This window comes from Alosa alosa, chromosome 11 (assembly GCF_017589495.1).
Source record: "Alosa alosa isolate M-15738 ecotype Scorff River chromosome 11, AALO_Geno_1.1, whole genome shotgun sequence".
In the NCBI taxonomy this organism is placed as follows: domain Eukaryota; kingdom Metazoa; phylum Chordata; class Actinopteri; order Clupeiformes; family Clupeidae; genus Alosa; species Alosa alosa.
In genome coordinates this window covers 35,439,571-35,453,988 of record NC_063199.1, presented here as the reverse complement: position 1 = coordinate 35,453,988, position 14,418 = coordinate 35,439,571, and the positions used below count along the sequence as shown (strand labels likewise).

Sequence of the window (14,418 nt, the reverse complement as noted above, 5' to 3'; positions counted from 1 at the left end):
TCATGCCCACTGCCAGAGATTGAGCCCTTACTCCCACTCAGACAAAGCCAGCGAGGAGAATAGGGACCACTGCAATTACCATAACAGTAAACAATGAAGAGGAGCAACTTAATAAGTAGCCAGAAGTAGCCAAGACTAATGAGTGACCAGAGACGTGATTACATATCTAAACCATAACAACTTTAACTCAGTTGCTCTTTTCCCATTGGTGCTATTTTAGTGTACTAGTGAAAAGGCTCTTTCATTAACAGTGGGCTTGCAAACGTGTTCACATTCCTTCCCCCAAAAAAGTCATCTTCATTTTCAAACTTATCAGATACCCATGAATGGAAGCAGGTTCAGTTCATATCATTTATTTTATTTTGTATTTCTGAACATCTATATACTCCAATTATAATATTATGATATTGATTAATCTGCTAATGTGTAAAATACATGAATTAAAGACAAAGAAAGACATAATATAAAACATCATATAAATATTCAACAACAAACATTTCAGGTCTAGATTAGGCTCTAGATTAGGGCATTCAGCTCTAGATTAGGGCAGATGACAAATGATTATACAGATGTCTCTTATTTGACCATAACTGATCATAATGACCTCTGTGGATAGAGATCTTGTTATATAAATCCTTCTGTTTTCAGGTTTTATCTGCCAGTACGAGTAGACGGACCCAAAGGAGAGTAGCAACAGCCCATCTCCCTGAAAAAAAACACCAGATAAAATTGACCTCCATTGGAAGGTGAAAAACGAAAGTGTTGTTTTAGAATATCCATGTTAAAGCATTTTATGCTTTCTTAAGATGTTGGAAAGGCTTTTCTGGTCTTGTGAGACCGAAATAAAGCTTTTTGTCAACCCCCAAACAGTTTAAAATATAAACTAGATGTACCGCAGAGCGGTACCAAATATGACCGCCGTCCAGTCCAGAACATTTTTTCCAGAAAAATAAATCACGCTGAAAGGCCTATATGATTCTAACTGTCTCACTAAATTGCATTATCCACACTCAAATCTCACTGGTATCTGCTAGACAACAAGTACCAAAACATGATTAGTTCATAAATTTCACATGTAAAATTAATTTTATACAACCCCAGCCCCATCTTGCCTGTTCATAATTCTGAGAAATTCTTGTGTGCATGTGTGTGTGTACATGATTATGTTTATGTGTGTGTGTGTGTGTGTGTGTGTGTGCATGCTTGTGTGTGTGCCTGCGTATGTGCCTGTGTTTGTGCATGTGCATGCATGCATACATATGTCTACTGTGTGAGTATGTGTCATACGTATGATTACTGTGAATGTATGTTTGTGCGTGTGTATCTGTTTATGCACATGTGTGCATATGGAATGGGTTAAGATGACCCCTGGAGGCAAACATACGGAAAAAATTGGTCATCCTAGGCACTACGGTTCTCAAGATATTCACAGAAAACTGTGTCTGCCCTACCCTCCTTTCGGGGGGTCCAGTCCAGCGGGGGGGCTACAGATCAAAACGAAAAATGATGGTTCCATGCTATCCATGTGGGGTTACATGCCCACCAAGTTTCGTACCCCGGTCTTTCAGTGTCCCGGGAATCCTTGTTGGTGTACAGTCACTAAATGTACACATAAATTGTTTTATTGTAAGGCCCCCCATGAACGAGAGTTCACAAAACTTGGCATGCATTTGGAGGGTGTCATAATGATCCTACACTTTCAATTTCGTGCAGTTTTGACCATGTCAGCCAGAGATATTGTGATGAAAACACCTAATTTTTTGCTTTTTAATTTTGAACTAGTTGACGCTATACATGCAATAAGTGGTAATGGGATGGGTTGACATGCCCCCTTAAGACCAACATACAAAAAAGGTGGACCTCCTAGGCCCTACGGTTCTCGAGATATTCACAGAAAACTGTCTCCGGCCACCTACAGGCCAGTTGGTGTATAGTAACATAAATCGGAATTCCACGAAACTTGGCATGCATTCAGAGGGTGTCATAATGATCCTACACTTCCAATTTCGTGCAGTTTTGACTATGTTAGGTCACAGATACCTGCGATTACAACACCTCATTTTACTTTTTGTGTTTAACTAGGTGGCTTTTATACATGAAATGAGTGGTTATGGAATGGGTTGACATGGCCCCTTGAGATCAACATACAAAAAAATGGTCCTCCTAAACCCTACGGTTCTCGAGATATTCACAGAAAACTGTGTCTGCCCTACCCTCCTTTCGGGGGGTCCAGTCCAGCGGGCGGGCTACAGATCAAAACGAAAAATGATTGTTCCATGCTATCCATGTGGGGTTACATGCCCACCAAGTTTCGTGTCCCCCGGTCTTACAGTGTCCCGGGAATCCTTGACGGAAATATGCTGCGCGGCGGTCATAAATATAAATATAACAATACTCAGAATCTGTGCCATTACAATCCAGGACCACCATCCCATCAGTCTAGATGTTCTACATAACCATCCCATCAGTCTAGATCAGTGGTCCCCAAACTACGGCCCGCGGGCCGAATACGGCCCGCCAACTCATTTTGGGTGGCCCCCCAAAACATGTCCGTGGTATATAGCATCTGGCCCGCACGGCAGTAGGACATCGTCAAACTATAACCTCCGTGGTCCGTGTATCATTCGTTCATTTAATATTCAATTGAGAATCCAAAATCAAAAAAACAAAAAATAACTTGTTATTTCATATTTCATTATTTGTTTATGAATGTGATATAAACAAACAAATAACGCTTTGTTTGTCCGACTTTTGATTTCATAGTCAGATCAAAAGTAGAACATTCAAAAAAGGTCTGAAACTGATTTTGATATCTAATAATTCAGTTTTCCGTTTTCTGTGACCCGGAAGATGAAGTCCCTGTCAGGTCCTGCCTAGGCATACATGTGCTCGGCACGGTCATAGAAGAAATAGAAAGAACGTTAACGGTAGGCTTATTATGGATAGCTAAGTGTTATTCTGTGGCAGTAAACGCGTGACACTGAAGGATGATGACATGACTACGGAGAAAATTGGCAGGATCTTCCAGGTAGCGTAGTTTTGTCTAAAATAAACCATATTTATTCATTTTACATCATTTTAAAACCAAGGTAGACTGACTGAGGACCGTTGTGAGGTCAGTTTCTCAGTCTCACATGTTGTGATACAACTCTCAGACAAGTTTTGATAGATTTCGTAATAATGTCACAAAACTAAGTTCAGAGAGTCATACTGTTTTCCACGTTGTACATTGATGCTTGCGTTAGTGTTATAAATGCTAATGTTAAACTTTTCTCTGGAGTTTTACTAACATGTATGGCAGGCTAACTAATGTTAAGTTACGTTGTCGGTTATTTTCTGGCCTCCTAGCTCCTACCACAAGTAATTACACCAACAGCGAAAGCTAGTTTCTACCAAAGACGTTACCGATTGTCTGACTTTATCAACTCTGGTGCTAGAGTGCTACATCTGGTGCTACATCTTTCTTTGGATTCTAGAAAGATCCTGTTGCCAAGCAACGCAAACTCTGGATAGTAGTTTGGTAGTGAGTTTTGGTGATGAGAGGGGAGAAAGCATGGCTGTAGCTTGCGTTTGACTTCACATCTTTAACCTTCAGTGTCCCTCCCTCGCCCACCTCCCCCCAACATTCTAAATCAAGTGTATTCATATTGCTATGTAGCATAGTAATGTTATACACCATTTGAAAGCTTTGACTCTTGGGAATCCAAATATGACAAGTTATTTCTTTTTTTCTTTTTCTTTTTTTTATTGGTATCCAGAGCATTACAGAAAATATTCATCATTAAAGACACCTTGCATCCTGCCCAACAACTGTTCATAAGCATGAAAAACAAAAAAGCAAATCCGGGACATAAGACTTAGATAAGCAATACCACTCACATTAGTACAATCAAAAAAACATCTGGCCAATCTCCAGGTTATTACCCGTCACATTTCTCATGTGATTCACATACAGAAAAAGCAAACATATAGTACAAGCAAACAAAGAAGACACTTGACTGTCTTTTGATAACTTGTCCATGGCCTTCAATAAAAGGTCTGTCTGGTACCATAAACAGAACTATATACATTATAGAACTGGGAGGAATGTGTGTACTTAAATTAAGTATATACAGTATATCGCTATATAAAATCTACTCTTCTGGGAGCAATATAAAAGGTCCACTTAACCCATATGCTGTCAAAATCTTCTTGCCGGAGTTGGAGATAATATTTCAATCTTTCCATTTTGTATATATCATAAACTATGTCTATCCAGTCATCAATCAAAGGAGCCTGTTGATTTAGCCATTTACGAGTTATGGCCTTTCTACATGCTGCTAGTAAGATGGACATAAGTTTCTTGTCCTTAGCATGTATCTCTTTTGGAAAGTTACTCAAGTAAAGAATGTCAAATCTAAAGGGAATAGTAACTCGGAAAACCTCTTGTAAAACCTTATGGACACTTATCCAGTAAGGGACTAGCACTGGGCAGGACCAAAATATGTGATAGTGATTTGCATTATCTGTTTGACATAGTCTCCAACAGTCTGATTCAGTAGTGTAGTGTCGCTTTTGTTGGGGGGTTATGAAGAAACGTACAAGATTCTTCCAACAGAATTCCCGCCAGCATAGAGAACTAGTGGTTTTCCATTGTGTTTGGCAGATAATGTACCAATCCTCCTGAGAGATGACATCATTAATTTCACTATCCCATTTTTCCTTAATATACAGTGACTCTTGTGATTTCATCTGTGAGAAACAGCTGTATATCTTGGATATGATTTTAGAATTAGATTCACAGTTATAAGCAGATATGAAGATTTTCATCAATCCTTTTGCCATATCTACGTCTTTCTTAAGTGTATCAAAACAATGTCTCCTCTGGAGGAATCTGTAAAAATCTTGCTGTTCAAGACCATAATCTTCCTTCATAATTTGGAAGTTCTTTAATGACCCCTTCTGTATAAGAGTACAGTAAGCAGTAACACCATTCTTTGCCCATGTCTTAAATCTTTCATCACTTAAAGCCCCCCTGTGTAACGTTTTCAGTTGTTTGTTAACTAAATCAACATTTACCATTCATAAATGAGTCATTCATGTTTAATTTGGCATACCATTGGCTTAGAAACCTCATTTAAATCTACATAGCACATAGCCATGTACATGCGCCATGTTAAAACACCGTAAGAAGGGCCCTTAGCTCAAGCCTACTACCTAGCCGTTCCCATTCACTTTCCGTTTACTGGCTGCTAATCATAGCTAGCTAGCTCAGTCCGAAAGAGTTGCATTGGCATTGCACACAAGCAATGGTATGAACTTTTGAGTATTGAGAACATTGTTGAGAACATTGTTGTGTACACATAGTTTACTAAAAAAAGGTTTTGGACAACTCACTCCTTGACTGATGGCAGCGAGCACAAAACCCAAGTGAGTTGTTCAAAACCTTTCTTTTTAGTGAACACTGTGTACACAAACAATGTTCTCAATGCTCGAGTTCATGTAGAGACACTGATGATACTGATCGGGTTTCATGCTGTGTCGAAGCCTTCTTAGTGTTTTAAAATAGCGATTTTGACGCGATCATGTATCAAAAATAGTTCCCATTCAAAACTCCACAACACGGACAAGCTTGAAAGTGGCTCTTCAGACATAATTATGCTTTTTAAACGAAAGTTTGACTCGCGGTACATTCACAAAACACCCTAGGATGCATTTTTACGAGACTTACGCTTTCAGAGAGAAGTTTATGCTTCAACGTGCTAGGACTCCAGAACTAGTGTCAGTTTTGATGTGTGACGGCTCCCGTAGTTCTAAATGAGGCAGCGCTTGAGAGGTTGGTTGCTATATAACTCCTAACCACTAGATGGGAGAATTTCTTACACAGGGGGGCTTTAAGATCTGTTGCTGGTATGCTTGTACAATCTAGTGTGGCTGTGAATGAGCTAACGTCACTAGCGCGACTGATGGGTTTGTAGTCGTTGGAATTACGATCTTTCACAATGTTGTAATTCAATAGTTACGAAACAAACTGCAAATGTCTTTACATGAAAAATTGTCTTTAAAATTGACAAACATCATATGGGTAATTCAAGGCACAAGTCAACCGGGACCAGAAAATCATTTACTTTTTCGCCATAGACTGGCGTTCAAACTTTTTTGAAAGATGGCAAATGGAAGTGGCGTCACTGGGACATTCAATAAAGAACGTTTAATGTGTCCCAAAAACAGCTATCAATTAATCACCAAACGTCTTATAAACAAGTAGCCTATTGCCAGGAGCAACACCTTGCAAAAAATGATAACAATAGGCCTAGGCCTTTATATGGCTCTGCTCCTGCCTAGATTCAAACTCAGAACTGCCTGAAAGTTGCAGACCTGACATACGTGCATTAACCCACTGGACCGTCAGACAACGCTATCTGCTTCGAGTAGGCCTATTGGGTAGGACTGTAGCCTACACTGGTTGCTGTGGCACAGTCTTGAGTGACCGAATTCGTTTTTCTTTGTCATATGAATGCTGTCATTTTGTTAACATTACTGTTAAGGAGATGCTGTAGGCAAAGGCTATATTTCAACCTCGTTAGTGTAGTAAAAAAACAGAACTATTCACAAGGTTTCTGGGCAGCATATTTATGTTCTGTTAGCAAGCGAACTTCTCATGACTACCGACAAAGTAGCCTACTCATTTTAAAACATTAGCCTACTGAGAGACAGGCACTGTACAATCAAGAAATCTTGCCACTGAATCCAAAACTATATTTAACATTATGTACAAAGCTTAGGCTACAGTGGACTAGTATGTTGCAGGGGCTGCTAAAAACACAGAGAAACACACTGAAAACTCGGCCAATCACAGCCCTTGCTGTCGAATGCGCCGTCTGGTTCGACCATGGAACGCCACAGCGGACTATGCTGCCCCCAAGCGGCTGCAGTTGTACTTACATTTCACCCAGCTGCGTGAATCACCTTGATCGTGAATGAAGTGTCAATTTTTAACTGGGACCCACTCTACATGATTTTGTGCTTCTTTGTCAAACGGACCTTCGTCAAAATGAAACGCCATTGTGTGACAAGTGTAAAAATAGCGGCCTGATTGAACATGCACTAAAATAACCGAACATAATTGAACATAACCTGAACAAAACTTACCCCCTACCAGGTTAAGTTCAGAGCCTATGTTACCATAGTTACTTACATAGCCTGATCATTTTTGAGCTTTCAGGAACTGAAATCCCAGGTTTACCGCTAACTCTGGGTTAACATACCCAGTTAAGCCAGTAAACCTGCTTTCTGGAATACCCCTCAGGCTAAGTTCCAGGATGTATTTAATCTCATCCCTTATCTCAGTCAGCAGTCACCACAAACGGACACCAATAGTTATTCCACTGCCCACTAAACATTGTTATCACATATAACTAGACCCACTGTCATTATTTAAACGCTTGTGATCATTAATTAACTTTTACATATCGCCATTCCTGACCTGTCATGCGACAATGTGACGTCACGGGAGTGCCTAACCATTTTGGCGCGTGGTGGTCGCGGCACTAGTTGCAATATTCTCCTAAACAGAGGTGTTGCTGTTTGTTGCTGTTGTGAAAAGGCTATCGCTGCCTACTTCACACCGTAGAAGAAGCAATGAAGCCATTCTAGTTGCCATGGTGAATCAGTGAATCTGTGATCGGTGGCGGGGTCTATTTGAGGGAGCCGTGAGTGCGCACTTATCCAGGATAGGTTTCACCTGGCTTGATGAATCCGTGTCTGCTCATCCTGGCTTGCTCGTTGTGCAACCAATTAAGCCTGTGCGCTCTTGTTTTGGATTCATTGAGTGCAGCTCAGTAACTTATCCCAGATGTCTTAATTCTGCTTTTGTGCAACAGGCCCCAGGTCACAGAAATCGGAAAAAAAATAATATCAAAATCAGTTTGAGCCCTATGCCGTTTTTTAAATGTTCTATTTTTGATCTGACTATGAAATCAAAAGTTTGAAAAACAAAGTGTTATTTGTTTGTTTGTATCACATTCATAAACAAATAATAAAATTACAAGTCATTTTTTGTTTTTTTGATTTTGGATTCTCAATTGAATATCAAATGAACGAATGATACACGGACCCTCCGTAATTTCCCCAGTCATTCTCTATGGCGAGTCTTAACAGTACACATGTAATAGTCTTTTTGTCCACTGGTGGTTGTTTTGGCGCTGTTTCGCGTTTGCCATCGAAAACGGAATGAAATGTAGGCCTACCTGCAAACAATGTAAGAGGCCTATGCTGACTGCATCAGTGCTCAAAGTATTCTAAACGTTTATCAATTATTTGTTAATAACTAACTAACTTCTATTCAAATCATATTTCTGGGACTTTCTGGGATAATTATTTCTATTTTTTATTCACACGTTCAAATGTTCATACAGAGTTCAAAGTTCTCATCAGGTGAGTGAAAGTTAGAATGGTGGTCATTTCAGATGTGTTTGCCAGCACTTCATAAAACTCTCATAGTTTGATAACTTTAAATTATTTGTAGGATATTGCTTGTTCACAACTTGAGCTATGTATGCAAAGAAACAGAGTATTTTTTTTTATTAGTATAGTATAGTATATATACTTTTTTGATCCTGTGAGGGAAATTTGGTCTCTGCATTTTAACCCAATCGGTGAATTAGTGAAACACAAACAGCACACAGTGAGGTGAAACACACACTAATCCCAGGGCAGTGAGCTGCCTGCTTCAATGGCGACGCTCGGGGAGCAGTGAGGGGTTAGGTGTCCAGAGTGCTAACCAGTGGGCCACGGCTCCCACAATTATTAGTATTATTTCATTTGAGCTACATTTTATACTGATATGACATGGTGGCAACATAAACACAGCTAGCAATGGTATTAAATTGCAGTGATGATTTAATGTAATGGAATATTCAACTAAGGTAGACTGCTGTTGTTCACAGCACTAAGCTATTTATGGTTGATATACTCCGAGTCTCTGGCCCTCTCTTAGAGCCAGGCATAGAAAGCTGGCCCTCGGAAGAAAAAGTTTGGGGACCACTGTTCTAGTCTATGTTCTATATAACCATCCCATCAGCCTAGATGTTCTATGTTCTACATAACCATCCCTTCAGTCTAGATGTTCTATGTTCTACATAAATGCCTCGAAGCTGGTACTCTCTCACTTCAAGAGACATAAGGCTGCAAACAGAATAATTAAGTTTCTGATTTATTTGGTATAAATGTTCATAATGGACATATTTGATACTGGTTAGATCATTTCAAACCCGACCAGTGAAATGAGCAAGGCACCTGACCCCACTGCTCCCTCGATGGGGCCTCATTTATAAAAGTGAGTAGAAACCATCCTTTCATTTGATCTTAGATCATTTCTGAAATGACAAAAAAAAAACATCGTACGCCACCCTTCCAGATGTGCCCATTATAAATCACAAATGAATGTCAACTTGTGCGCAGCAGGATGGTTTTAGGTCTCCGCCTTGTAAACACCCCCTCATCAATATCATTAGCATATGTTTTAATGAAATCAATGGCCTAAAAGCTGTAGCCTATGTAAAATTATATATTAAAAACATTAGTATAGGCCTAGCCTATGCCATCTGATGTTAACTAGCCTATATGCGTCAGTTCGAATAGCTTAACTAATTATGTTTTTTTCCAGCAAAGCTTTCTGGAAAGAGATCGTATGCATCCATGTCCATTGTCCTCGGCTCGCTTTCATTCCTTTTGCTTGCAGTAATGTGAATAATCAACATTTAGTATGTTTAGGCCTACTTTGTAGAAAAAAAAATTGGGTAGGCCTACCTTATGAAGGAAAGACCTCTAGGCCTACAGCATAATCCTATACGTTATGGTACAGTAGCCTACTGTACGCTTCCAATATGATCCAGGTAATATGCTGATTTAGCCTACAAAAAACAGAGGACTAAATTATAAGCTGATATGTCATGTAGGTTAACGTTTCAGGATAGGCTATGTTTTGCTGAAAAAGTAGCCTAGTTCGGGCCGGTCACTAATTAATTCTGCATATCTTTGCTATCAAGCTCTTTCAATAATGTCAAATGGCTCAAACATTTTCCTTTTACTGTTTGCTTTATGCCTACCTTTATATTTTAGCCTACATTATCCAACTCAGGTATTGTCATCTAATCTTGGGCACTGCGGCTGCCAGTCAAAAGCAAACAGGGTGCACGGTCTGCACCTCTTTACTTAACTCCACGCAACACTAAATATGAAGATGCCCTGCTTTCAGAGGATAACTTCCGTCCCTTGGTTGTGTAGGCTATATATGATATAAAATATCTATAGCCTACATTGTATAGCTTACATTCAAATATTACCTTTCTGTTACGGAGCTGGGAATAGGGCTATGAGCGCAAATTAGGATGTAGTGGAGGCTAAACGCGAGTAAACGCAGTTTATCCACCTCTGCAATTTCAGAAATAGAGTTTAGGCCTACCCACCTCTTAGTTTATCCACCTCTCAAAAGAGTTTATTCACTTTTTTCAAAACGGTATTATCCAATGCTATCCTATATTCCCAATACTGTACATTAACCTCCACCATAATCAAACATGTTCTGAATGCCTTTTTTAAAAATCCGATACCGCATGGCGCAGTCCACCTCACCGAGATTGCAGAATTCATAGTTCACCCACCTCTTATTTTACCACTACATCCCTGGCACAAATGTAGCCTACTTTTCCTCTCCTAAACGAGGCCAATTGGACATTTTATGGTCAATATTAGATTGGTGAGAACACCAAATATACTAGATCACCTGTAAGAATGTTTCAATCATTCTATCATAGGTCTTGGTGTTTTTTAGATATTATGAAATAAGTAAGCTATACGTTTTTTCACTTTCTTAAGTGGGCTATAGTTCTCATTAGCAGTTTTATGCCAAACCATGAAACATTTAGCTGCGTCCAAAAACGTCTTTAAAAATCTTCTGATATTGATCATGCATATGGCAAAGAAAGATATGAGATCGTTGGTCTTGGAATTTTGAAAATGCATCGCACTTAGACCTCAGATTACTTGCGGTACCCCGGCATTACCACAAGGAAATGGTCGTACGTCAAGTTTGAACCTGACGTGGAGATAAGCATTTTTCCACGTCAAAGACGTTTTTTATAAATCTGAGCGTTGGCATGGATTTGAGCGTACGCACAGTCTAAGATCAAATCTGTGCGTAAGAACGCTTTATAAATGAGGCCCCTGTTGTTGCAGGCAGCTCACTGCGCCGGGATTAGTGTGTGCTTCACCTCACTTGTGTGTTCACTGTGTGCTGAGTGTGTTTAACTAATTCACGGATTGGGATAAATGAAGAGACCACATTTCCCTCACGGGATCAAAAGAGTATATATACTTATATTGGGAAAAGGTGGTGGAATAAAACATTTGTGAAACCAACACTGCACCCTGAGAACAGTGTTTATGATAGCCACTCAACAAAGCATATACCATATAAACCATAGACTCTCAGATGAATAACCATACCTAAGATTAAGTTTTAACACCATTTGCACCAGAACTTTCCACAGTGTGATGTCATATCCACATTATGGTGTTTTCATAACGTAATATCCTGAGCCCTTTTACTTATCATCTAATCTTACCATCAAGTGTTGGTGGTGTGGTCAGATATCTAGACCATTACCCCAGGCAGTGACCCAGAACAGTAAGCCACAGCTTTTATTTGAAACCTAAAGGGGAACTTCTGTTTAACAGGGAGAGGGAGAGAGAGGGAGAGAGAGAGAGAGAGAGAGAGAGAGAATATCAACAACCTGAATGTAAGCTCATAGTCCACTGACAGACCTTAGCATATAATTCAGGAGAGAATGGATCATCACGTAAATGGATATATTATAATATAGTAATAGTTTTCTGGATGGTAGTGTATTCTGTAAATGGATTTATTATCATATAGTATATCATTATTTTCTGGATGGTAGTGTATTCTTTTTCAGTCTTGTTCTCTCTCCACCACATTGTGTAGGCTACACCACGCAGACTGGTTGGGGTGAGGGCTGGATCTGATCCAGGATCTGTTGTTGCCCTGGAAAGTATTCACTACTTTTCACTCACAGCTGCCATTGGTTAGATTTGTGTTTTTCTTTACATTATGCATGAGCATCAATTTTGCCTCTTTTGTATGGGAAAAATGTTGTTTACATTCATTTTTGTTTGTCTTTTATTTTCTCTTTTTTTGTCCATGTGACCCTAGGGTCTATGTATCATTCATTTCCTTGAAATAATGTACTTCTGTCTAGTTGTGATGTATCATATTAAAGGACTGGAAGGATACAATAAACTCTGAATCCATGATATTTTATTAATTGAACAAATACAGATAAATATACACACAAATCTGAATACAAATATTAGTCTTTACAAATAATTTTCCTTTTGTGTGTTTCTATGTACAATACCGAGTGCATTATCTTCTCTCCTCAAAGAGCTGCATTGAGTCACTGAGTTGACCAGAGGGGGGCAGCAGCGAGCCAATTGGAGAAGCCAGCTTCTTCAGTGCTCACTAGTCCAGTCCCACTGCTCAGTGTTGTTCCTCCCCAAATAAGTTCCCCCAATGGGCAGACATTGGTCTGACCTCCACTACGATTTCACTTTTTGTCCTTTCAACATATGTGGTGTTTCCATTTGCGTGTCGCCACCGCAATGTTTAGGTCTTTCTTGTGCCAAGGGAAAAGCTGCATTAGCGCCACGGTGGCGTCGGATTGGACCTTTCCCGTGAGAAGGTAGAGCTGGGCACGGCCAGGGCGGACCAGCGTTTGAGCGCAGCGCAGGTTGATGAGCAGCCACTGTTGCAGGAGGCTGTTGGTGTCGTAAGGCAGGAGGGGGCCTTGTTGGATGAACTCTACCCGTCCGTCCACATCGAACTCCGGCTCGTCAGACAACAGACGACGGCGCGTCAGTTTAGCTTTGACAACTAGAAATGATGGGAAGAATTTTCAGTCAGTGTGATAACAAAAAAATAGCTTAGGCTACGTAAATATCTAGTAAACATGTAGCAACATGCCCCCTTATAAGCTTATAAGTAGCCTAAAATACTCACCAAAATCACTGAGGCAAAATGAATCCAGCAGCGCTTTCAGGGAAGGCAGCTCGTGCACAGCAGGACAGTCTTGACAGGCAGGCTGAGGTAAATCTATGAAGGCAAAGACTCCAGTCAATTCCACGCTCAAAAACAACAGCACACCCAGGCTCTACACAGAATCCATATAGAATGTTGACTTAGCATTTGAAAATGCATGTTTGCCTTTTGATCTTAGATGGGCATAATAAAGAGTGTGGATAGTGTTCATGGAGGAGGTTTGTTTACCTTTAAGCAGGTAGCCACCCATGGGTTTAGTCAGAGAGGTCAGGCACATGTCCTCATGGGCAGGGAAGCGCTCACAGTCCAGCGCCTCTGGCCAAGCATGGCCCTGGCAGCCCAGGGCAGGAGCACAGCTAGCCCGCACAGCCACACACAGACTACGGCATGGCTGGATAAACCTGCATGATGTAAAAAACAAACATCTTTGGTCATACAGTGCTCATGTAGGGATACATGCAAAAAGGGAATTAGGTGATATCCTAATAGGAAATGTATAGGTGATATCCTGATAGGAGATAGGAACGGTATAGGTGATGTCCTAATATAGGAAAGGTACTAGGAAAGGTATAGGTGATATCCTACTAGGAAAGGTACTAGGAAAGGTATAGGTGATGTCCTGATAGGAAAGGGTGAATAATACTTACGTATCCAAGCAGACAGGAGCGATGAGGGAGCAGAGGAAGGCTTTGGCCTGCGGGTGGCATCCGGTCTGCAGCAGTGGACGCCAGTCCTCCGAGCGGGGCACCACCTCACTCTCCAGGCTGCTGTGCCCGAGTAAGTTGGGCAGCCTCATCTCTGAGTAGCCCACGTCCTGGCATACGCTCATCTTGTTGGGTATGGGCACGCAGCGAGTAGACTGGCCCAAGTCGAAGGCCCAGCTCTGAGCAAGCAGAGCCAGGGAGCCCAGGGCACTGAACAAGACAAACAGAGCCATGGTACAGCAGAGCGGAGCAGTCGTCAGGGTGTGCTGAGGAGTGAGAGTCTTGAGTAGCTAGAGACCTGCTGGAGTGAGGGTCAGTCCTGGCCTATTTATACAGGCGGGCGCCTCAGGCAAGCCCAGTTATCAACAGCCTATCAAAGAAGTGCAGACGACGTGTGAAGCAGGAGATAACTGACTGCAGACGAGAGGGAGGGAGGGGAGGGGGACATTAGACAAACAATCAAAGCCCAGACTCACAGCCCTAGCTTATCCATCCATCAGTCTACTGGCAAAAATATAACTGATGTGATAGTCTACAAATAATCAACAAAAGTATGTGTAATGCCACTGCACATAGTATGTAGAATGCAAGTTCAATTCAATACATGGACATGTT

At 40.8% G+C, this 14,418-nt stretch overlaps 1 protein-coding gene across 1 annotated transcript; it reads right to left on the bottom strand.

The window, feature by feature from the left end:
- Nucleotides 1-12,302: 12,302 nt before the first annotated feature.
- szl (sizzled) lies at nucleotides 12,303-14,090 on the bottom strand. The gene is made up of 4 exons (XM_048257696.1): nucleotides 13,747-14,090; nucleotides 13,328-13,500; nucleotides 13,061-13,153; nucleotides 12,303-12,934 (listed from the first exon to the last, which is right to left on the bottom strand). The coding sequence occupies exons 1-4, from the start codon at nucleotides 14,034-14,036 to the stop codon at nucleotides 12,624-12,626; spliced, it is 867 nt and encodes a 288-aa protein (XP_048113653.1). The 5' UTR covers nucleotides 14,037-14,090; the 3' UTR covers nucleotides 12,303-12,623.
- Between the last annotated feature and the right edge of the window lie 328 nt (nucleotides 14,091-14,418).